Source organism: Rhinoderma darwinii, chromosome 3 (assembly GCF_050947455.1).
Source record: "Rhinoderma darwinii isolate aRhiDar2 chromosome 3, aRhiDar2.hap1, whole genome shotgun sequence".
Lineage (NCBI taxonomy): Eukaryota > Metazoa > Chordata > Amphibia > Anura > Rhinodermatidae > Rhinoderma > Rhinoderma darwinii.
This window is the reverse complement of record NC_134689.1, coordinates 8,046,006-8,068,125: the sequence shown is the minus strand read 5'-3', so window position 1 is coordinate 8,068,125 and position 22,120 is coordinate 8,046,006. Positions and strand designations below refer to the sequence as shown.

General features: G+C 48.4%; 2 protein-coding genes across 4 annotated transcripts in view; one reads left to right on the top strand and one right to left on the bottom strand.

The window, feature by feature from the left end:
* The window catches only part of SYN3 (synapsin III), a 162,285-nt gene that overhangs the window by 57,379 nt on the left and 82,786 nt on the right, over positions 1–22,120 (top strand). The window lies entirely within an intron of this gene.
* The window catches only part of TIMP3 (TIMP metallopeptidase inhibitor 3), a 43,882-nt gene that overhangs the window by 13,514 nt on the left and 8,248 nt on the right, over positions 1–22,120 (bottom strand). For 2 of the 3 annotated variants that reach the window (XM_075855822.1, XM_075855824.1), the window contains exon 2: positions 1,372–1,454. In XM_075855822.1, the coding sequence (XP_075711937.1) occupies positions 1,372–1,454 (83 nt within the window). Of the gene's footprint in view, positions 1–1,371; positions 1,455–3,814; positions 3,937–22,120 lie in introns of those variants that run through there. The other variant, XM_075855823.1, reaches the window with a different exon arrangement.

The window sequence follows — 22,120 nt, the reverse complement described above, 5'->3', positions numbered from 1 at the left end:
CTCCCGGGACCAGGAACGGTCAGTCCCGTTTTATTATGCGCATCGGAAAATCGTTTTACATGCCCAGAAGCGTTGAGTATTTTTTTATTTTTGGTAACAGGTTGGAAGTAGAACCCGGAATGCAGAGACCACCCTAACCCAGTCCAGACCTCTGCGGAGGGGCGAGGCCGCTGACCTCATCTGTTTACTGACCCAGCAGCTTTATGAATGTCACTGAATGTCACTGCGCAGATCTGGAGTAAACACCCGAAATAATCAGAGCTTTACCTCCACCCACCAGGGACAAAGAAAGTACAATGTGGGGTTTATAGGGTTAAATAGATGCATAGGACGTCAGTGCAGGGAGAGCGGAGCTAATAAAGAGGTTTCATAAGGGGCCTGTTATGTATAGGGGGTCTGACGTCACAGTGTCCACGGGTGACATCACTATTCACTAGATCTGTGTTCTTACGTTCTTACACTTGTCACTTTCCCCCGCTGACGACCGACACCCCCCCCCCCTGTTACAGGTATACTATATGCTTATAGATGAGCATTCTAGTCTCCTGAAATACTCTGTGCTCCCTATGGGGACCTGTGGCCTTGTTCCTCTAGTCACACAATAGCACTGCAGCCCTGTCCTCATTGACATGACATAAATGGACAGGTCACTGCCCCCCCCCCCCATGTCCCGCAAACTATCCTGAAATACTCTGTGCCGCCGTGGGTATGCCTTTTAAACTATAACTCTCAGCCTGTGTTCTCTCACTTGCTTCTATTGTCCTCTTATCATGACACTGCCCCTGTCACGTTCAGCCTTTCCTCGACCTGTGTGGATCGGTCACTGCCCTCCACAAGTTCAGCCCGCTCCTCTCCTGATATACTCTGTGCTGCAAGAGCTTTGCTCCATTCACTAACTCGGAGTCTAATGTACTAGTCTCTATTTCTCTGCTCACATAATGAGTAGACAGGTTACAGACACCCACAAGATCAGTATATTTGTCTGCTGAAATACTCTGCGCTGCTGATGGGGACCCTACTCCGTCCATTAACTGTCTTTGCCCTCGATCTAAATTTTAGTTTCTCTACTCACATGTTGACACGGCCCCTAGAGAGCCCACTGCCCCCAAAAGATCAGTACACTTCTCTCCTGAAGTAATCTGTGCTGCTGTGGACCCTGCTTTGTCCACTATGTACGTACCTCCTACTCTGTGACCTACTTATTACATGGGATCCTATCCCAACTATCATAATTACATGAATAGACAGCTCACTGTCCCCCCCCCCCCAAGATCAGAACATTTATTTATTTCCTGAAATACTCTGTGTTGCTGGGAAGTCCCTGTTCTTTGCACTGTTACATGATTAACAAATAAAACATCGTTTTCTCACCTTCATCTGTTTTATTGTGTAGCGCATTGTTCCGAATGGCCCGTCGCTCATCAGCTTCTTGCCCACGACTTTGGCTCTTATCACTGAAGAAAAAAAAAGACGTGATTGGTCGATTATTGCGGACTTGACTCACACAGACCAGGCTGAGAGAGAATTTAGGAATGCTCACAATGAGTAATAATGAGAATATGAAAAACAGGGAGCGCTGGATCATTTCCTCCTTCACCTTGCTAATAATGATAATCATATTTAATGCTTTAATTGAGGATATATTATAAATGAGCTATTATTGATAGTCTCCTTAAATACTCTGTACAGCTGTAAACAGTTTTTCCTTCATCCCTGGCCTTCAAATATACAGAAAAATAAAGACTAATAAAATTAGGAGCCCCTCTTACTCCCATGCACCATAAAATATCGTCACTTTGTCACCGAGCTTTAACCATACCTCCCAACCGTCCCGGATTCAGCGGGACGGTCCCAGATCTACATGGGCACTGAGACACTATGTTGGCACTGGCTCTTAATATGTGGGCAAATTGGCACTTTGTGGGCACTATCTACAGTGGACACTGACAGTTTGTGGGCACTGTGGTAGTATGTGGGCACGGGTACCATCTATGTGGACACTCTACAGGGGCATTGCGGCACTATGGGGCATTTTACTGTATTGTGGCAGCTAAGGGGGCATTATACTGCATGGCGGCATCTTTGTGGGCATTATACTGTATGGGGGCAGCTAGAGGGCATTATACTGTATGGGGGCAGCTAGAGGGCATTATACTGTATGGGGGCAGCTAGAGGGCATTGTACTGTATGGGGGGCATTATGGGAGGATGATACGGTGTGCGCTAAACCGGGTGCGTATGGGTGGGGATTGGGTGGGATTAGAGGCGTGGCTTAAAAGGAAAAAAAATGTTCCTCTTTGCAATAATAGAAAGTTGGGAGGTATGATACTATATCCCCCCCCCCCCTCGTCTACACGAGCAATTGTTATTGTGACATGGGGGGGGGGGTTACAGATTGTCCTGCAAACCATTAACGATCGTCTCGTGTTCGTTCTCTTGTGTCAACCTCACCCATGATGTCCTCGTAACACTAGATACACCCCGTGGTTAGGAGCCATTGCGGCCTGTATGTAATTGCTTCATCAAACCCAATCCCATCGGATATACAAGAATTACTGTTTCAATGAAGTCTCCTCCACCTGCCCCACCCCCCATCGCTTTGGGACAGGATTACAATGCGGCTGTAATGTTAATCCCGGCTCCAAAAATGTGCACAATGTAATAATCATCATCATGAGCAGCAGCGCACCGCGAAACCGCCAGAACTGGCGCCAAACCATAGAGAACGGTCATAATGTGACAACACGCCAAGACTCCAGTGATTTAACATTATGGGAAAAATACAGGCTTTATACTAGTGGTTGGCAACCCTGGCACTGAGCCTGGCAGAGCTGGGTGGGCCGGGGAGCGAAGATTTTTGCAACTCTCCAATATACTTCGTGTTTGAATTAGTCACCAATTTCAAAATCTCTGCTTGATGTCAGTAAACAAGAATTCTGGTCCACATCCAGAGGCTGAAAACCCATCCAGATCTAATACTTCTCACAGCTAAGGGTTTGTTACAATTGTATCCGGTCTAGAAAATTCTCTGTGAGCTAATCGCTACAGCAGCACAAATCTCTCCTGAGCTGATAGTTGGTTACATTGTATCAGTGCAGGTAAAATGTATCAACCTGTTAAAACTCTCAGAGGATTATCTGGACTGAAAACAGTTGTAGCAAATAGTCAGCTGTGACAAGTTTTAGGTCTGTGCAGGTTTTCCCTCCTCTGGATGCAAAATTATAATGTTCCTATTCCGTGAAAGCAAGAAGAGATCTTGAAAATGATTAGGAGGACCCTTCTAATTCCAGGGTGAATCAGGAGTCTTGGAAAGCTGGGTGACAGCCCCTATGGGTGGCCATATAAGTGATCACCCAGAAACGGCACAAGAGGGCGACTCAAATTTCTTGTAAAAATTAGCAAATTTTGAAATTTGCTGAATGTAGTGTTACATAATTTGGTAATTATTAGGATCTGGACGGGAGGAACCTGCGGTCGGACTGTACGCTGCGGTCTACAAGTCTCGCCTTAAGGAATCTCAGATCTCCAAGATTCACACAAACACTTGAGAATATTTATCTGTACAGCGCTATACGTCACTGACACACCGGCTGCGGGATTAACCCCTATACTGCCTGCCGGTGTCATGACTAGACACTCAGGGGCCCCGTACTATAGGATGATAGAGTCCCATAGGTTATAATTAGGATGGGGTGCCACATTCGAACATGCACCCCATCCCTGTGTAATAAGATCTCCTGTGTATGCAGGGAATGGGGTACATATAAGTAGAAAGTTGTTCCCCATCGTAAATCCAGCTTATGATGAACTATTACCATATAGCAGAGGTCTCCAACCTGCAGCTCTCCCACTGTTACTAACTACAACTCCCAACATGCCCTGACAACCAAGTGTTGCGGTTTCTGTTGAGTAGTTGTTTAATTGGGATTCCTAAAAGTTGTCAATCAATCAGGCTTCTTACAAGTTCTTGGTCAATATGGCTTGTTAGAGGTGGTTGGGCATATGGGCTTCCGACAAGTAGTTGGTCAATTGAGATTTCTATTAAGTGGCCAAAACAGCTGCCTACGGGTGGTTGGTCAATTGCGCTGCTTTCAAGTAGATCAAAACAGCTGCCAACAAGTAGTCAGTCAACTGGACTTCCTACAGAAGGTTGGTCAATATGGCTTCCTACATGTAGTTGACCACTTGGGCTTCTTACATGTGGTCGGTCAGTTGGACTAGCTACAGGCGGTCGGTCAGTAGGACTAGCTACAGGCGGTCGGTCAGTTGGACTAGCTACAGGCGGTCGGTCACTTGGACTAGCTACAGGCGGTCGGTCAGTTGGACTAGCTACAGGCGGTCGGTCACTTGGACTAGCTACAGGCGGTCGGTCACTTGGACTAGCTACAGGCGGTCGGTCACTTGGACTAGCTACAGGCGGTCGGTCACTTGGACTAGCTACAGGCGGTCGGTCACTTGGACTAGCTACAGGCGGTTGGTCACTTGGACTAGCTACAGGCGGTCGGTCACTTGGACTAGCTACAGGCGGTCGGTCACTTGGACTAGCCACAGGCGGTCGGTCACTTGGACTAGCCACAGGCGGTCGGTCACTTGGACTAGCCACAGGCGGTCGGTCACTTGGACTAGCCACAGGCGGTCGGTCACTTGGACTAGCCACAGGCGGTCGGTCACTTGGACTAGCCACAGGCGGTCGGTCACTTGGACTAGCCACAGGCGGTCGGTCACTTGGACTAGCCACAGGCGGTTGGTCAACAGGGCTTCCTACAAGTAGTCAGTTAACTGGAGTTTGTACAGGTGGTTGGTCAGTTGAAATCCCTACAAGTAGTCGGTCAATTGGGTTTCCTACATGTGTTTGATCTATAGCACCTCCTACAAGAAGTCATCCTACAAGTGGAACGTCAATTAGGCTTCCTACAGGTGATGGTGGAGTGAACTGCATGATCGGTCAATCAAGCAGATCCTAAAGTCCCAGCAGCGAAGGGCGTCTACGAACCGCCCCTCTACCACACAACCCAGTGGCGAACCCCCGTCTAAAGCTCATGGTGGAGTTCCCTTTACTTTCCAGTGACAGCTGGTTATTCCGTCGGTCTATTGGCTGTATCTTCTATTAAATGACATCACCCTGAAGGTGACATCACTAGTTCCAGCCCCGGTCACTTTCATACTACCCATAGATACAAGTGCTGCCACTTAGGGGGTTGAGAAATCTAAATTCTGAGCTGTTTCTATCCGGAGGACACGACTTCCATCATAATCCACACATGAGCTCTAGGAAAGTGTGTGTGGCATGTCATCCCTGGAATCCAGAAACCTGATCCAGCCCTGGGCCGCAGAGGAGGAGACGTTATATGTGGTTGTAGCTGGGCGAGAACGGGCATCAATTAAACCCACTTCCAGGGCACCGGACGTCTGAGGACGTTAATGAGCCGTAAGAGGTTAGTGTTTCCCAGCCCTGGATACCAAGTATACATCAGTAATCTACGACAATGAATCACTGACCTGCAGAGAACACGTTAAACCCGATTAGATCTTTGAACAGAACTTTTTTGTCTATTTTTTTTTTTAAATAAAAATCTGCCGTTTTGTGTATGCAGCTCCTATGCAGACTCTGGAGTCTGATCCTGCGGTCTTACTTCCTTCCATCGGAGTACTGCTAATACATTTAGTAAGTACCCAGGGTTTGTTTGTAGTCCATCACCATGGAGACACATAGGTCTGCCTAGGAGCTGTAGACACAAAACGGTAGGAGATATTTAATAAAGACTATTTGCAAAGTCGCGTCATTTTTTAAAAATTTTAGATAGATTGGCGCAATCTAAAAAGACGGTTGCAAAGGTGGACATAGGGCGACCTGCACCTACAATCTGCACTACCTTGTAGTTCACAGGGCATTCCTCAGTCCCAACGTTTAAATCCCTATTCCTGGGGGACATTTAAGCTCCGCCTTATCTGCCTACAAAACTTCCCAGAAACTCCCACATCAGAGCGCACTTGTATAAAGGTCCATTTTGCAGAACAACCCCACAGAAAATTGGATAGCTGAGTAACAGATTGTACATCAGTCTGGCTACTTTTCACAGCTGAGGGTTTGCTACAATTGTATCTGTCTACAGAACACTCCATGAGCTACACAGCATCAGCACAGATCCCTTTCCTGTCCTGATATTTTGTTTCAATGTTTCAGTGCAGGTAAATGTGTCAGTCTGTAGTCCAGGCTGTTTTGCTCACAGAGGATTGTCTGGACTGTATATAGTTGTAACAAACCTGCAGCTGCGAGAAGTATTAGGTCAGAACCGGTTTTATAGTTTTATAGCTAGTAGGGCAGCATGGTGGCTCAGTGGTTAGCGCTATTGCCCCGCAGCACTGGCGTCCTTGGTTCGAATCTAACATCTGCGTGTTTGTGTGGGTTTCCTCCGGGTGCGCAGTTTTCCTCCCACACCCCAAAAAAAATAACAATAGGGAATTTAGATTGTGAGCCCCAATGGGGACAGTAAGTGAGGAATATGTTGGCGCGATATAAGTAACAGAAATAATAAATAGCTCCTCAATGTGAACAAGAATGGTCATATTCACTGACAGCAAGCAGATCTATTGTTCGTTGTGAGGAATTTATATACAAAGTATATTAGAAAGTTGCAGGACTTTTCATTATACAATGATGTAGATAATTTTGCGCTTCCTGGGTGACTGGATAAATGTGTCGGAGACTTGTACGTGGAGCGTAGATCAAAGCATAGCTCGTCGCTGCAGGCTCGCCAAGAGGACGCGATCACTTAGGTGTGAAATAGTCCGAAGCTTCTCATGGAGTCTATCGGAAGTAACAGTTTCCCACAATAGACCAGTTAAATATTATTGAAAGTCGATCTCCTGACATTCCTTCTGATCACATGTCACCCACCGGAGGAGAGGATGATGAGGATGATGATCTTCACCTTTTATAGGGGCCTGAAGGTGATGTCTGACAGCTGCCACTTTTTGTGCAGACAGAGGTAGCTGACCTGCTAACCTCTGACCTCAGGAGCCACGGGAACTGATTGATGTCTTCATTGACTCACTAAGCCGGGTCAGGCGGGAAAATGTCTAAATTCTGGTTCCATTTTTAGACGTCATATATACGAACTACCTATAGGGTAAAAAAAAATGCTGCAAATCCCTTGATTTAAAGGGAGGCGTCTCCCTTTAAAGGTGTTTTTCCGTTTCCGTACATTAAAAAGTTCCGTAATCGTCTAATATTTTTCGTGTTCCATTTCTTTACCATTTTCAAGATCTCGGCTTGCTTTCATTGAATGTTTGTCCTGGTGACCACAGTCGACACAGGTAGACAGATTGTTACTAGAGAGCTATTCGGTAACAAGCTGCGCACCCATGCCAGCTGGATATGACCAGGATAGATTTTTATCTCCTGGGAGTAAAGAATGTTTCCATTCACTGACAGCAAGTACAGATATTGCAACAAAGTATATTAGAAAGTTGCAGAAAGTAAATTGTGGTACAGTTGCAGAGATACAGTATGAGCGCCATATTAGACAAGTACAAGGTGGATCCCAAGTATAAATCCCTTTATTAGTCATTCACCCTCCTCCAGTCCTCAAACTCCGGTTTCGGTACCGAATACAGGGAAGGAGGCGACGAACGAGATCTTATAGAAACCAGATTCCAATGGGCAGCCATTTTGTCCACTCTGGTTTTCATACACGGGGGGCCCAGGGTGCTTTGTGTGAAAGAAAAGAGGTTCTGTGGGAAACAGTCTGGCGTCAGGATTGTGTGATGTCTGAACGCAACGTGTGAAACGTTCCATTACTGGCAGTGATGTCATCGACCCCTTGAGATGTGCGTGTGAGAACAGGAGAGGGGATGTGATAATGAAACACCCCCCCTCCCCAGCGTATCCCCCCTGGTATTATATGTGGAACATTGTCCATACGTATATATTTACCGGCCGCTGATTAGTGTTCTTTAGCTGGAGTATCTCAGCCCGAGCTAGTGTACTGTATCTAAGCCAAGTGTGATACCTTCTAAGAGAGCGGCACAGACAGCACTACGTTCCCCATCATGTAATGTCACTGGGTCATCCAATTAGAAAGTGGTTTACATTTTTTAAAGGGATTTTCCGGGAATAATATTTTTTTTATACACAAATATTGATATGAAGGTCCTTACTCTTTTTTCCCCATAGTCCCTACTGGCCCTCGGCGAGTTAACCCCATATTGACGCCAGATACTGCAGTCACATGACCTAGTCATAGCGTTGACCTGTCGCCACAGGGTTTTATTTGGTGAACAGAGGGGGATTTTTAATAGTGATTTATGATATTGCTGTCTGATGAACCCCATTATAATTCAATGGGATCCATTAGGGTTTGGTAAGGGATTGGTTATAGCGTCCATGTCTCTAGTGTGAACAGAACTTTATACCTAAAATATACATGTATTAATCTCCTTGCTACCCCACCACAGACCCCATGGTGGGCACTGGTACGGACATAAAATGGAGCTGTTACCCATAGCAACCAGATAGTTTATATTTTTCCAGTGCTGATTCTGAAATGAAAGTAGTAATCAGATTGGTTGCTATGGGCAACTGCTCCTTGTCTGCCCTGCTTTGTATACATGAGGCACATAACAACCAATCGGATTGCAGCTCACATTTTTCCACTGCTGATTCTGAAATGAAAGAAGTGATCTGATTGGTTGCTATGGGCAAATGCTTCTTTCTTTGTTTGCCCTGGTTTGTAGACATGAGGCTAGTGATAATAATGTCCGTGTGAGGTCCGGACTCCATTCACTTATTAAAGCCGATTGATCCTGTGCTTCCATTGTCTGCATTCACTTTCATTAACTAAACTAACAGAAATCTGTGAGCTGAGGGAGGAAGCCATTATACATTGTCCTGGGGCTTCTCAGTCTGGTGGCGGAACCCCATCTGGTACATTTCATTAATTGTGGCCACTATTGGAGGTGGTCACTCAGCTTTCCAAGATTCCTGAACAGTAATTTTTTGTCTTCTCATGCAGTGATATGGTATAAGAGGGTGTATCCCTTTAATTAGGCAGATTAGCCCATCAGGAGTTTGGAAAAGCTGGATGACCAGTCCTATTGGAACTGCAATATCAGCCATATTGTTTACCACCCAACTTTCCCGGATAAAGCAAATGGCACCAGTGTAAACAGACAAAACCGTGCCAATCACAGGAAAAAAAGGTATAAAAAAAATGCGTGCTAATGTTTTGGAACGTTTTTTTGTGGTCCGACTTTGTACTTCACCACAGGTTCCTTATAAACGTACCCTAAACCAGGCGGTATTATAGTTCAGACTCTGGTAACGGACGCAATTCAATGGCCATATCTGACCACTACGGTATATAAGGTGCTAGGCACAAGCGAAAATTGAAAAAATCGTAACGCAGAAATCACAAATTTTAGATATTTTTGGATCACATCTGGATGAATGTGAAAATACGATGGACGCCCGTTTCCTCTAGGCTGACAATTGCTTCCAAGTGCTGATATACGTCTTCCTCTGGTAATAACAATCACGCCCTATACAGCTGAAGCGGAAGGCGGCGAGGCGCGATGGACAGATGGTATAGAAATCACACAAGAGGCATAAAAATAGCAGGAAGAAATATCATTATTATACTCCAATGTAACCGCTCCGGGGGGAACCCCCTGAGCGACAACCCTTCCCCCAGAATACGCAGCACTTCATTTGTAGCCGTCCAGGCTTTTTCGGGAAAAAATGTTTTGCAAAGTTTTAACACTTCCTGATGTTGATGGGATCCGGGCTCGGACAAGGCCGGTGATGAAGGATATCGCTCAGCGCAGGTGGATTTCAAAGAAAAAGCGCTCAACGAGGTCGTTCACATGGGTCGCTCTGGGGAGTTGTCAGGAAACACTATTTGGCTTATAATCCGCTCAATAACCAGTCGTTGATATGTCAAACAGCGGACAGATAGTCAGATATAGGACTTAAAGGGGGTTTATATATGTAGGAGAATAAGTCTTGGTCATTGTACTGAAAAGTCCTGCACCTTTCTAATATTCTCACCAATTTCTAGATCTGTTTGCTGTCAGTAACTAGGAACATCCCTGTTCACGCCTGTAAAGATCTTGTACTTCTGAGAGTTTGCTAAAATTGTACAATGGCAATTCACAGTGCTCACTAGTGTACGCAAAGCAAGGCCATACACTGAGCGCATAGCAGTGCCATACACTGAGCGCATAGCAGCGCCATACACTGAGCGCATAGCAGCGCCATACACTGAGCGCATAGCAGCGCCATACACTGAGCGCATAGCAGCGCCATACACTGAGCGCATAGCAGCCCCATACACTGAGCGCATAGCAGCCCCATACACTGAGCGCATAGCAGCCCCATACACTGAGCGCATAGCAGCCCCATACACTGAGCGCATAGCAGCCCCATACACTGAGCGCATAGCAGCCCCATACACTGAGCGCATAGCAGCCCCATACACTGAGCGCATAGCAGCGCCATACACTGAGCGCATAGCAGCGCCATACACTGAGCGCATAGCAGCCCCATACACTGAGCGCATAGCAGCCCCATACACTGAGCGCATAGCAGCCCCATACACTGAGCGCATAGCAGCCCCATACACTGAGCGCATAGCAGCCCCATACACTGAGCGCATAGCAGCCCCATACACTGAGCGCATAGCAGCCCCATACACTGAGCGCATAGCAGCGCCATACACTGAGCGCATAGCGGCGCCATACACTGAGCGCATAGCGGCCCCATACACTGAGCGCATAGCGGCCCCATACACTGAGCGCATAGCGGCCCCATACACAGCGCATAGCGGCGCCATACACTGAGCGCATAGCGGCGCCATACACTGAGCGCATAGCGGCGCCATACACTGAGCGCATAGCGGCCCCATACACGGAGCGCATAGCAGCCCCATACACGGAGCGCATAGCAGCGCCATACACTGAGCACATAGCAGCGCCATACACTGAGCACATAGCAGCGCCATACACTGAGCGCATAGCAGCCCCATACACCGAGCACATAGCAGCGCCATACACTAAGCACATAATCTAGAGCAGAGTGTCTACAAAAAGGTGCCATTTATTGTCCACAAAATACAGCCACGTGTCTTCTTAAAGGGTAACTAAGCTTTTAAAAAACTTTAGACATATTATTGCGACATGTCTGATTGGCTAACCTCGGAGCGATGCACAGGCTCAATAGAAAGTCAGAAGAAAGCCGATCAAAAACAAAGCGGCACCGCGCTCACCCGAGAGCTTCTGCTGCTTCGTTTTAGCGATCACTATTACATGTCAAAAGATTTTTAGAAGTTTAGATACCCTAAAGAGCTATTCAAATCTTGGCTAGGATATGCCATCACTTTATGATCAGACCTCTGGGACCGATCCCGAGAATGAATGGGCCGCAGCACTGATTTAGTGCTGCATCCCCTTTACGTTTTCCCTGCACAACGACGCTCTCGGCCACCCAGCTGTGCAGGAAACTGCAGCACGATACCATTGAAGTGAATTGGGACAGGTAGCAGTTCACTGCACAGCAGGTGATCGGGGCACGTAAAAACAGTGAAGGGGACACAGCCTCTGCGGCCCCTTCATTCTCAGTATCAGTGGGGATCCCAGAGGTCGGACCCCCACCAATCATAAAGTGATGGCATATCCTAGCCATATGTCATCACTTAAGATTGGAATACCCCTTTAACATTGGACATATAGTGAAGACAGTGCCATACAGTGCCCAAATAATTAGACAGTCCATGCCATGAAGTAATGGTAAGAAAACCCACTAGGGAGGGAGGTGGCGGTAAGATTTTGGAGGCCCTAGTGAAGTAACTATATTCTTGCCCTGCCCCGATACACATAGAAGAACATTCTACAGGATGGGTTTCCTTCTTTAGGAGCAGTTCTCCTTTAAGGCTTATTTACTGACCACATTCAAAAATGGATGTCAGTAAAAAGACACATGAAACCCATTGCACATTGTGCGCTCACTGCTTGGTCAAAGGGTTAATATGAGACACTTGAACTTGGGCCAAAGGGAAGAATAGGGTGCTAGGTATGCAGGAGGTCTTAAAGTGACCCTGAGCGGAGGTTAAGCACACAGCTTCCAGTGACGAGCCTCTTTAAGGCTCCCCTGGGGGCAGAATTCCTGCTTTAAGTAGATTCGGTGCTGACTCACGGCGCTGGTATCCACATTCCACGCTAAGACGTTAAGTAAGACTCCGCATTCCTGCACTCCAACATTTTAGTATTTTTCAATTCTAAAGCCAGGATCTTTTCAAGGCTGCAAACCTGTGGATGCCGTTATATTCATGCATAAAATATGACATACCAATGCCCACTTTAGATTGCAAGCTCCTATGGGGAGGGGCCTTAGTGTCGAGAGCCTGTTATTTCATACCGTCTACTGTCACATCATACTGATCCAAAGGTACGGACCATATTATTCTCTAGAGCTGTATTCATAATTCTGCAGGCTTCGGAGCTGAAATCTTCCAGTACTCCCTGCTTGTTCAGTGTCTATACAGAACTTGCTCCAGTGATTTACATTCTGGGTGGTGCCTTTACACCGGGTTCTGTACAGTCATTATGTAGGAAAAATAACCCAACCTCCTGCATTATAGGAGCTCAGCTAAGCTGTTAGGGGTGTGTCGGCAAACTTGTTCGCGGTTTAGCTCTCGAGTATGATACAGGCTGTAACTCAGGATCAGTACAGGATAAGTAATGTATGTACACAGTGAGTCCACCAGCAGAATAGTGAGTGCAGCTCTGGAGTATAATACAGGCTGTAACTCAGGATCAGTACAGGATAAGTAATGTAATATATGTACACAGTGACTCCACCAGCAGAATAGTGAGTGCAGCTCTGGAGTATAATACAGGATGTAACTCAGGATCAGTACAGGATAAGTAATGTAATGTATATACACAGTGACTCCACCAGCAGAATAGTGAGTGCAGCTCTGGGGTATAATACAGGATGTAACTCAGGATCAGTACAGGATAAGTAATGTAATGTATGTACACAGTGACTCCACCAGCAGAATAGTCAGCGCAGCTCTGGAGTATAATACAGGATGTAACTCAGGATCAGTACAGGATAAGTAATGTAATGTATATACACAGTGACTCCACCAGCAGAATAGTGAGTGCAGCTCTGGAGTATAATACAGGATGTAACTCAGGATCAGTACAGGATAAGTAATGTAATGTATATACACAGTGACTCCACCAGCAGAATAGTGAGTGCAGCTCTGGAGTATAATACAGGATGTAACTCAGGATCAGTACAGGATCAGTAATGTAATGTATGTACACAGTGACTCCACCAGCAGAATAGTGAGTGCAGCTCTGGAGTATAATACAGGATGTAACTCAGGATCAGTACAGGATCAGTAATGTAATGTATGTACACAGTGACTCCACCAGCAGAATAGTCAGTGCAGCTCTGGAGTGGGTGGAGTAGGACGTGTGGAGAGAGCTGCTGAGACTACCGTGCAGGCCTTGGATCCAGGGACTTTCCTTATCCTATCTGCCCAGGACTCATACCATCTGCCTGGGCTTGGAAAGTACCCTGAGGGGGGTTCCATCCTAGGATGGAGCCTCAGACCTCTACCTCCCGGAGCATGCCAGCGGGGGGTAGAGGGTCATCCCAGCTGGCTGGGAATATGAAAACAGTCGCGGGGGTGAGGAGATCATCTCGGGGCAAGGCTGTCCTGGCTCCCCCTGAGGCTGGAACCCTGGATAAGGGTATGGAGACGCGGTCCGGCATGGTGATCGAGGTGTTGTCGTCTGGAGAAGGACCAGCGCCGTCCGGACATTTGGATGACGGTCGTGTGGAGGAATGGGGACAGCTGAGGACCGGAGAGACGGTGGAGAACTTCAGCTCCCGTCTGGCTATGCGGTTGGAGGAGTATCGGGACCTCAGGAAGTCGCTGCAACGGCTCCGTGCGGACTTGGCGGTCGCCAGAGGAAGGGCTGCAAAATGCACAGGAGGTAAGAGGTCCCGATACCGTTTAAATGTGAAATCCTTGTTGGAGGAAATAAAAGAAGTGGAAGAGAGACGTGATGAGATTTTGGCAGGCGGAGGGGTGTTTGGAGAAAAGTTAAAAAACGAAGAGAGGTTTGCCGAGATGGCAGCACCTATAAAAATAGAAAGTATGGAGGAAGACACAGCAAAGGAAAATGTGGGGGAGAAAATGGAGCATGAGAATGTAAAGTCCAGAGAAGGCTCAGATTCTGAGGCACCCAGGAGCAGTGAGGAGGAGGAGGGTGGACTCACAGCTGGGAGAAATCAAGAGTGTTTTGAAACTGACAGTGAGCGGCCTCCAGGATTACTCACTCAGATCCGTAATGTGGAGTCGCCGGTATCCTTCCAGGGATTTTGTTTTGGTGCGGAGTTACCCGCAGAGGAGGAAAAGCAAAAGAAAAAAAAATTTAAGAAGAAAAAAAAGGAAAAGGAAAAAAAATCTGCTAAAGGTTCATTTAAACTGGTGTACACAGCAAGATCCTTCCTGTGCTCTGAGCCTGATGAAAGTCAGGATCAGGGCGCAGGTCCCGCAAGACCCCCAGCTCAAGCCTCTGCAGTGGGGCTGGAGCGGGAATGCGGGGAGAGTGTTACGGGTCCGGCATTAGAGCACGTGGTGGTCAAAATGGCGCCGGACGCCAACCCCTGCAAAGGGGGCGGTACTGGTGGCCTGGTGACGCCAGGGGGTGTGTCCCCGTGTCCGGTGAATGGCGAGCCCGGGAAACTGGTCTTTGATGCGAGTCAGGGGTCGGGAGAACGGGTAAACCAGAAACCGGATGTGGTGTCTGAAAGCCGGAAGTCTGTCGGTGTCGCAGTAAAGCCGTCAGACGTTCCGGACAAGGGCGGTCACAGAGGGGGCTCCGGCTCTGTTGGCCACTCCTCTGTGGGAGGGGGGAGTGGTCCGGCGCCGGAGGCGGCTCCAGTGACGTCAGTGGCTCCTTCGTCCGCATCGCTGAAAAGTGGTGTAGGCGAGAAGGGGGCTGCTGGCGTCGGGGGCGACGGTGGCCCCTTTCCCAAAAATGTTCAGCACTCAGAACAGATGGAGGTTAATGAGGCGGAGGGCACAGCAGGGACACCGCTTATAACATCTGGTGGCGTCCCTGCAAAGGTGCCTGATGATGCGGAGACTGAAGCAGTGTCTACCCACACAAAAAGTACAGAAAAAATACATAACATAGAACCAGGCCTGGCCAGAAGGATGACTGCAGGGGGACCTGGTGGGTTAAATGAAAAAGTTGCGGCTGTGGATGTGGAAACTGCTGGGGGTATGCAGGTGTCTGTAAATAAAGTTGCTGGAGTGTCTGCTGGTAATGGGGTGTTGAGTGCTGTGTCTGTGGGTGGTGGGGATGGGGTATCAACCAGGGGCAATGGGCCTGGCACTCCTCTTGCTGTGACATCCGGCAGGTCTTATGCTGGTGTGGCAGCGGGGGGACAGCGGGCCCACCCATCTTCATCCTCAAGGTCCGGGGACGGTAACTTGCAACAACGTCTCTTGGACGCTTTAAGAGAGGGAAAGCAAACCCTAACCATAGGGGGAGTGCAGAAGGACCTGTCTTTCTGGATAGACAGATATGGTCTAAATGCCTTCCGAGAGCAACGAGGAGATCAGTGGTCGCTCCCAACAGCCGGGCAGGCTGTAGCCAGGAGGAATGTGGTCCGTCTCCGGTGGCGTGGCAATGATGCGTGCCCTCCCAGAAAGAGGGTGGTGGAGCTGCTGCTGGGGATGGGCTTCAAGGCGAATGACATCTTTGCCTTGATACATCCTCATGGCTCGGTCGAGTTCGACATCAGCTTTGTTCACCTAGGGGGCCTTGAGGTCTTCTGGGGGAACTACGAGCTGGTGAAGGACGAGCCTGGCTGGCGAGACTTTGCTGCACAAGCAATTTCTCGCCAAAGTGGTCCCAAGAGAGTGACCGTTCTTACCCGTAACGAGTCACTCTCTTGTATAGATATCATGACCTGGTTGGGAAGGTACGGAGAGGTAGTAGAGATGCCACGGAAGAACTTAGACGAGTTTGGCATCTGGTCAGGGGCCTGGACGTTCATGGTTAAACTAAAGCGTCTGGGACAGACGGTGTCCCACATACCATCGTCTGCTTTCCTGGGAAGAGATCGGATCCTTGTCTTCTACCAGGGGCAGCCAAAGTTGTGTCACCGGTGTGGCGACCCCTCACATTTGAGTGCAGGCTGCAAGGTGCAGAAGTGTGCTCATTGTGGGGGGATTGGTCATCTAGCCGCATCGTGTGACCGTATTCGCTGCAACCTGTGTGGTGACTTAGGTCACCCGTTCAGTCGGTGTCCTCGCTCTGTTGTCAATGCTTGTTCCAAACCTGCAGAGGATGAGAGGAGGGAGGCCTCCGTGGGTGAGGGTGCGGGCAGGGATGATGGGGCACAGGGGCAAGGGAAGAATGCAAAGAAGGGTCCCCCTTCTCGCCAGAGAAGGGCGGAGAAGCGAAGGAAGGAGAGGATTCGGAGGGCGCTCCAGGAAACTGGGACGACCTCTGATTCGGATCTGGATGCCCCCCTTGAAGCTGATGCCCCTGGGGAGGTCGAATTGAATGAGGAGATGAGGAGGATCCAAAGGGAGCAGAGGGCTGAGGACTCTCAGTCCTCCCACTATGAAAGTGTGGGAGAGGAAGAGAGGACTCAGCCTACAGCAAAAGGGACACCGGGCAAAACCCAAGGGCCAAATACATCTGGCCCCGCCCTGGCCCAGGAAGGTCAATCCTGTACCCCCCTGGTGCGCTCTACTGATCGATACCATGCTCTCGTGGACATTCCAGCCTCTCATACTAAGAGGGAGGGCATGGTAGGGCACCCTAGAGTCGTTGAGCCTCCCCTGCTGCAGGGGCCGTTGCCCCCAGAGGGGGAGGTTGACCCGGTTCTTGGGGATGAGGATGGGAATAGGGTGGTGAGTATGGACTCCTCAGTTTGCAAGAAGCGAGGCAAAGAAGGGGGGTCCTCATCAGATAGAGGGGGGGGTGGGAAGAAGAAAGCCGTCTAACTCAAACATCCATGATGGCGGCACCCACTCTGTTGACGCTGGCATCAATTAACGTTGCCAGCATTAAGTCAGATAGGGCGAGATTTGCAGCCTTTGATTTTCTTGGCCGAGTTGAAGCCGACATTTTGTTTTTGCAGGAGACCAGGCTGTCACTTTTGGCAGACGTCGTTAAATCTAGGAGGGAGTGGCGACGCGGGCCCTCCTACTGGTCTCTTGCGGCTGAGCCCTATAGCGGAGTGGCGGTCCTTTTCACCGCACCGGTAACATGCCGACGGATGATTGAGTTAGAAATGGGGAGGTGCTTGATCTTAGATGTCCTCATGAGGGGACAGGAATTAAGATTAATCAATATATACGGACCCCAGAGCAAATGGGACCGTAAAAGTCTCTTCATGAGGATTAAGCCTTTCCTTTTTTCAGGTCGACAAGTTATCTTTGGAGGGGACTTCAATACTGTCGTGAGGCCCCGAGATAGAGGAGGTTCCGGAGATAAAAAATTGACCTATGATAGTGTAGCATTAAAAAATATAGTTAGCGATGCTCGCCTGGTGGATATCCACATCAGGCATACCCCAGGCCACTCGGGTTTCACCTATCGTAGAGGTAGTTGTAGGTCTAGGATAGACAGGTTTTTTTTGAAGGAGGAAGCCATCTCTTCACCAGTGTCCGTTGTTGAGGTGGAGTTCTCCGATCACTGTATGATTATTTTCTCTTTGAACATTGCAGAGTCCCTCCAGATGGGAAGAGGTATATGGAGGCTGAATTCTACTCTCTTGGAAGAAGCGGAGATAAGACAGGCCTTTGAGGATTTTCTTCAGAGCCAGGTACCTTTGTTGGATCTCAGTGGTACTAAGTCTGAGTGGTGGGAGTTGTTTAAAGTCCGGGTGGCAGGATTTTTCCGCAGGCTCTCGAGCCTCAGGTCCATGAGTAGGTACCGCCTATATCAGGAACTGAGGAGGAAACTCGAACATCTGGTCTCAACCGGGGGTAGTGGGGAGGAGATCTCCGTGGTGAAAGCTTTGCTCAGGAGGTGTCAGTATGATAGGCACACATCTTTAGTTCTTGAAAGGGATTTCGGGAGGTACCGCTCGCCCGACCCCTACAGGAACTGTAAGATGTCAGTGAGTCGTAAGGTTGTGACAGGACTGATTGATAGTACAGGATCTCTGAAGAGATCCAAATCAGGGATCTTGGAGGTCGTCAGATCCTTCTACTCGCACCTCTTGGGGAAGCAAGATCCAAACCGAGACGAGATGTCGGCTTTCCTGGCTGAAACCATCCCTGAGCCAGGGGTAGACCCCTCTCTCGGTGTTTTGATAGACTCGATCAAGGAAGAGGAAGTGGGATTGGCGATTGATGGGCTTGCCCTCAAAAAATCGCCAGGGCCGGATGGCTTAACATCCGAGTTTTATAAGACTTTTAAAGGAACCCTAGTTCCCCTCTTGACTGAGGTGTTTAATGAGTGCCTTTCCTCGGGTACTTTGCCAATGTCAATGAGGAGGTCGGCCTTGATCGTTTTATCGAAGGGTAAAGACTCGACCCGTATTGAGAATTGGCGTCCCATAGCGCTGCTCAATACGGACAGAAAGGTTCTCGCAAAGGTGCTGTTTAATCGGCTGGTGAAGTTTGCATCCCGGCTCCTTTCGCCGGTCCAGCATTGCTCTGTTCCAGGCCGCAGCACATTTAGTGCTGTCCTCAGTGTCAGAGAGGCAGTGGAGCAGGGAAATTCTGGTCGGTGGGAGGGGTACATCCTGTCCTTGGACCAGGCCAAGGCTTTTGACCGGGTGGACCACGAGTACCTCTGGTCGGTCCTTCTGAGGTACGGCCTACCGGGGGGGTTTGTCAATTGGCTACAGACCTTATACACTGGGGCTGAGACTTTTGCGCTGGTGAACGGTTGGGTTGGAACCCCCTTTGAGGTTGGGTCTGGTGTCCGCCAGGGTTGTCCCTTGAGCCCTTTGCTATATGCGTTCGCAATTGATCCTTTTCTTAAAAGGATCGATCGTGGGCCATTGGCGGGAGTCGGGGCCGGCCTGGAGGGGCCGGAGGCCACTCAGAGGGTGGTTGCGTACGCAGACGACGTCTCCATTTTTGTCTCCTCGAGAGGGGAGGCAGAGTGGGTGATGTCGGAAGTGGAGCGTTACTCATTGGCATCTGGGTCCAAGATCAACCGGGATAAGTGCAAAAGTCTCTGGCTGGGAGGAGGAGATCCTGGTTTTGATCTCCCGGACACCCTTCCAGAGCCTCAGGGGTCTGCTAAGATCTTAGGAGTCGAATTTGGCCCGGGTGATTAACCCAAGAAGAACTGGGAGGATAGGCTGAATCTAGTTGCCCAGAAGGTCGACCAATGGAAGGGTTGGTCCTTAACCCTGAGGGAAAGGGTTCACTTGGCCAAGGCCTACCTGGTGCCCATGTTGCTTTACCTGGGCAGTGTGTGCATCTTGCCAGAACCTCTCTGGACTCGGGTCTATAGCCTGTTCTTCCAGCTGTTATGGGGGAACAGGCTCAACCTAATCAAGAGGGAGGTTACTTACCTACCAAGGACACTAGGCGGGTTAGGTATGGTTAACCCGGTGGTGTTCCTAGTGAACACCTTTGTTAAGATCAACCTGGCAAACCTCTGGCAAGAGAGGGCTCCTTGGTGGATATCCTCCTGCAGGGGGTGGTTTCGGCCTTTCTTCCAGGAATGGGAGAGAGGAGGGCAAGTGAAAGACCTGCGTACACCTCACGGACATCTCCCGGCTTATGCCACCCTGGCGCTGAAGATTGTTCGCCGGTGGGGTCTGGAGGTGTTGGAGATCAGGACCATGTCGAGAAAATTTCTTGACAAGAGGGTCCTGATGACCCACTTCCAGAAGCCCCTGGCGCTCAAAGACTGCCCAAGTAGTGACCTCGGGGTGGGATTAAAACTTTTAAATTCAGCGAGGATTCCCCAGAAGTTTTGGGATCTGGCTTGGCGTTGCTTCCATGGGAGACTGTATGTGAGGGACAATCTAAAGTGCAGAAGCTCTGATGATCGGGATTGCCCCCGGGAGGAGTGTGGCGGAGTGCTGGAAAGCATGGAGCATTTCCTGCTTCATTGCCCTTTCAATACAGAGGTATACAAAAGGGTGGGAGCCTCCATTGGTTGGCCAGGCCTAACCAGCCTCTCCTATGCTGGGTGGGCCTATGGAGTGTTCGGAGACCTCGGTGGTAGGGACCATTGCACCTTGTTTCTAGTCAGTATAGTGGTCAGGCACTTTATGTGGAATGCACGATGTCTAGTTTCTACCCAGAAGAAAATCCTCCTAGTGGATGAGGTTGTTAGCAATATCATGGGTGACCTGGTGAAGGTGCATTCTTTGGAGGTTGGCAGATTGGGAGCATCCAAAGCCTCTCGTCTTTGGAGGGGCTTTTCCTTTAGGGTGCCTTAATGTGTCTGCCTTCATGAGGGAGGGGGGGGGGGTCGTCACCGGTGCTCAACTGGAGGTGGGGGTCTGCGTTCCGCTGAGGCACCAAAAAAAATAAAAAATATAGCGATAGGGCTCGGAATAAGGGAAAGGTGAGGGTCAGCATAGGGTCAGCTTTCAATAGGGTCAAGAAAGGGCTAGTAATAGGGTAAGGAGATAGGGCAAGCGATAGGGAGGGTGCAGCGGTGGACGTGGTACCTTGGCCTCTGGGGGGGTGCTGGGGGGGGCTTTCCCTTCTCTCTATCTGGTGATGGGCTAGGTAAGCACTGGAAGATTTTTGTTTTGTTTAGGATTGAAACGGCAGGAAAAAGGTTTACAAGCGACCGAACTTGGTGCTTTCGGGTACGGTGTATTTTGTATATGGTTTGGTATTTGGACAAGTTGGTGACGTGTATTGTATTATATTGTAGAAATGTTGTTAGAATAGGGATAGACTTAAGGGGGTTAATAGATAGGTTGGGAGGGGGTCGGGGGTTTGCCTGACCCAGCCCCGGACTATGCGGACATGGGAGGACATGGGGCGGGGGGCTGGGCTGGGGTGTTGGGTGTGGTGGTTGGGGCCAGCATCTGGACTATGCGGACGTGAGAGGACATGAGGCGAGATGCTGGCTGGGGTGGTGGAGTTTAGGTAAGAAGGGTAAGGTTAGGGAAAGTCAGGATGTGTATAGTGTGTTTAAAAAAATAAAATAAAAAATATTATAAAAATAAAAAATTAGAAAAAAAAAAAAAAAAATTGGGATTAGTATTATTATATTTTGGATTTTTTGGGTTATTATTATTATTATTATTTTATTATTATTATGTTGTTGTTTTATTATTATTATCATTATTATGTTGTTTCTTTAGGCCCTTGGTTGACGCGGGTCGGGGGATTTTCTGTTAGTACTTTGGATTACGTTTATATGATGTTTGTATATATTCTAGTTATTGTTTAGTTTCGGATGAAGTGTAGATGTAAGTATATAAGAGTGGGGTGTATGTGGCCGGGTCTGGTATCGTTTTCTCTTCTCATATACAGAGATGTATATAAGAAAATTTGTTTATAAGAATTGGGTTGTGACTTTTTGGTTATATGGAATTAGTTATGTATTTGTTTTTCAGTTTATGTTTTGTAAATTTATATAAAATAAAGAGATACAGGATGTAACTCAGGATCAGTACAGGATAAGTAATGTAATGTATGTACACAGTGACTCCACCAGCAGAATAGTGAGTACAGCTCTGGAGTATAATACAGGCTGCAATCAGGATCATTATAACTAATGTAACTTAACTTTTTATAAATACAAAACAAAAAAATCCAAATAGTTCAGAAAGTGATTTCCGGTCCCAGAATGTGGTTTGCGTTAAGTCCTAAAAACATATTAGTAAGGTACAGCAGGATGGCAGACCACTCAGGCAGCAGTAATGGAGGACACATCGTTTGGTGTATCTGTCCTCCACCTTCCGCTCAGAGCTGGGAACCTTTAGGGTCAGTTCTTTTTCAAAGGAGAAACTTCTACATCTGATAAAGCTGCGCTGCCATTGTGTGGAGAACTGGGTGGACCCCTGGTGTTGACATGTGTATTGGTGGTCTTCTGTATTACCCCCCAGTGATTGACGCCCGCACTGCCCACAGTACTGGAGTAAA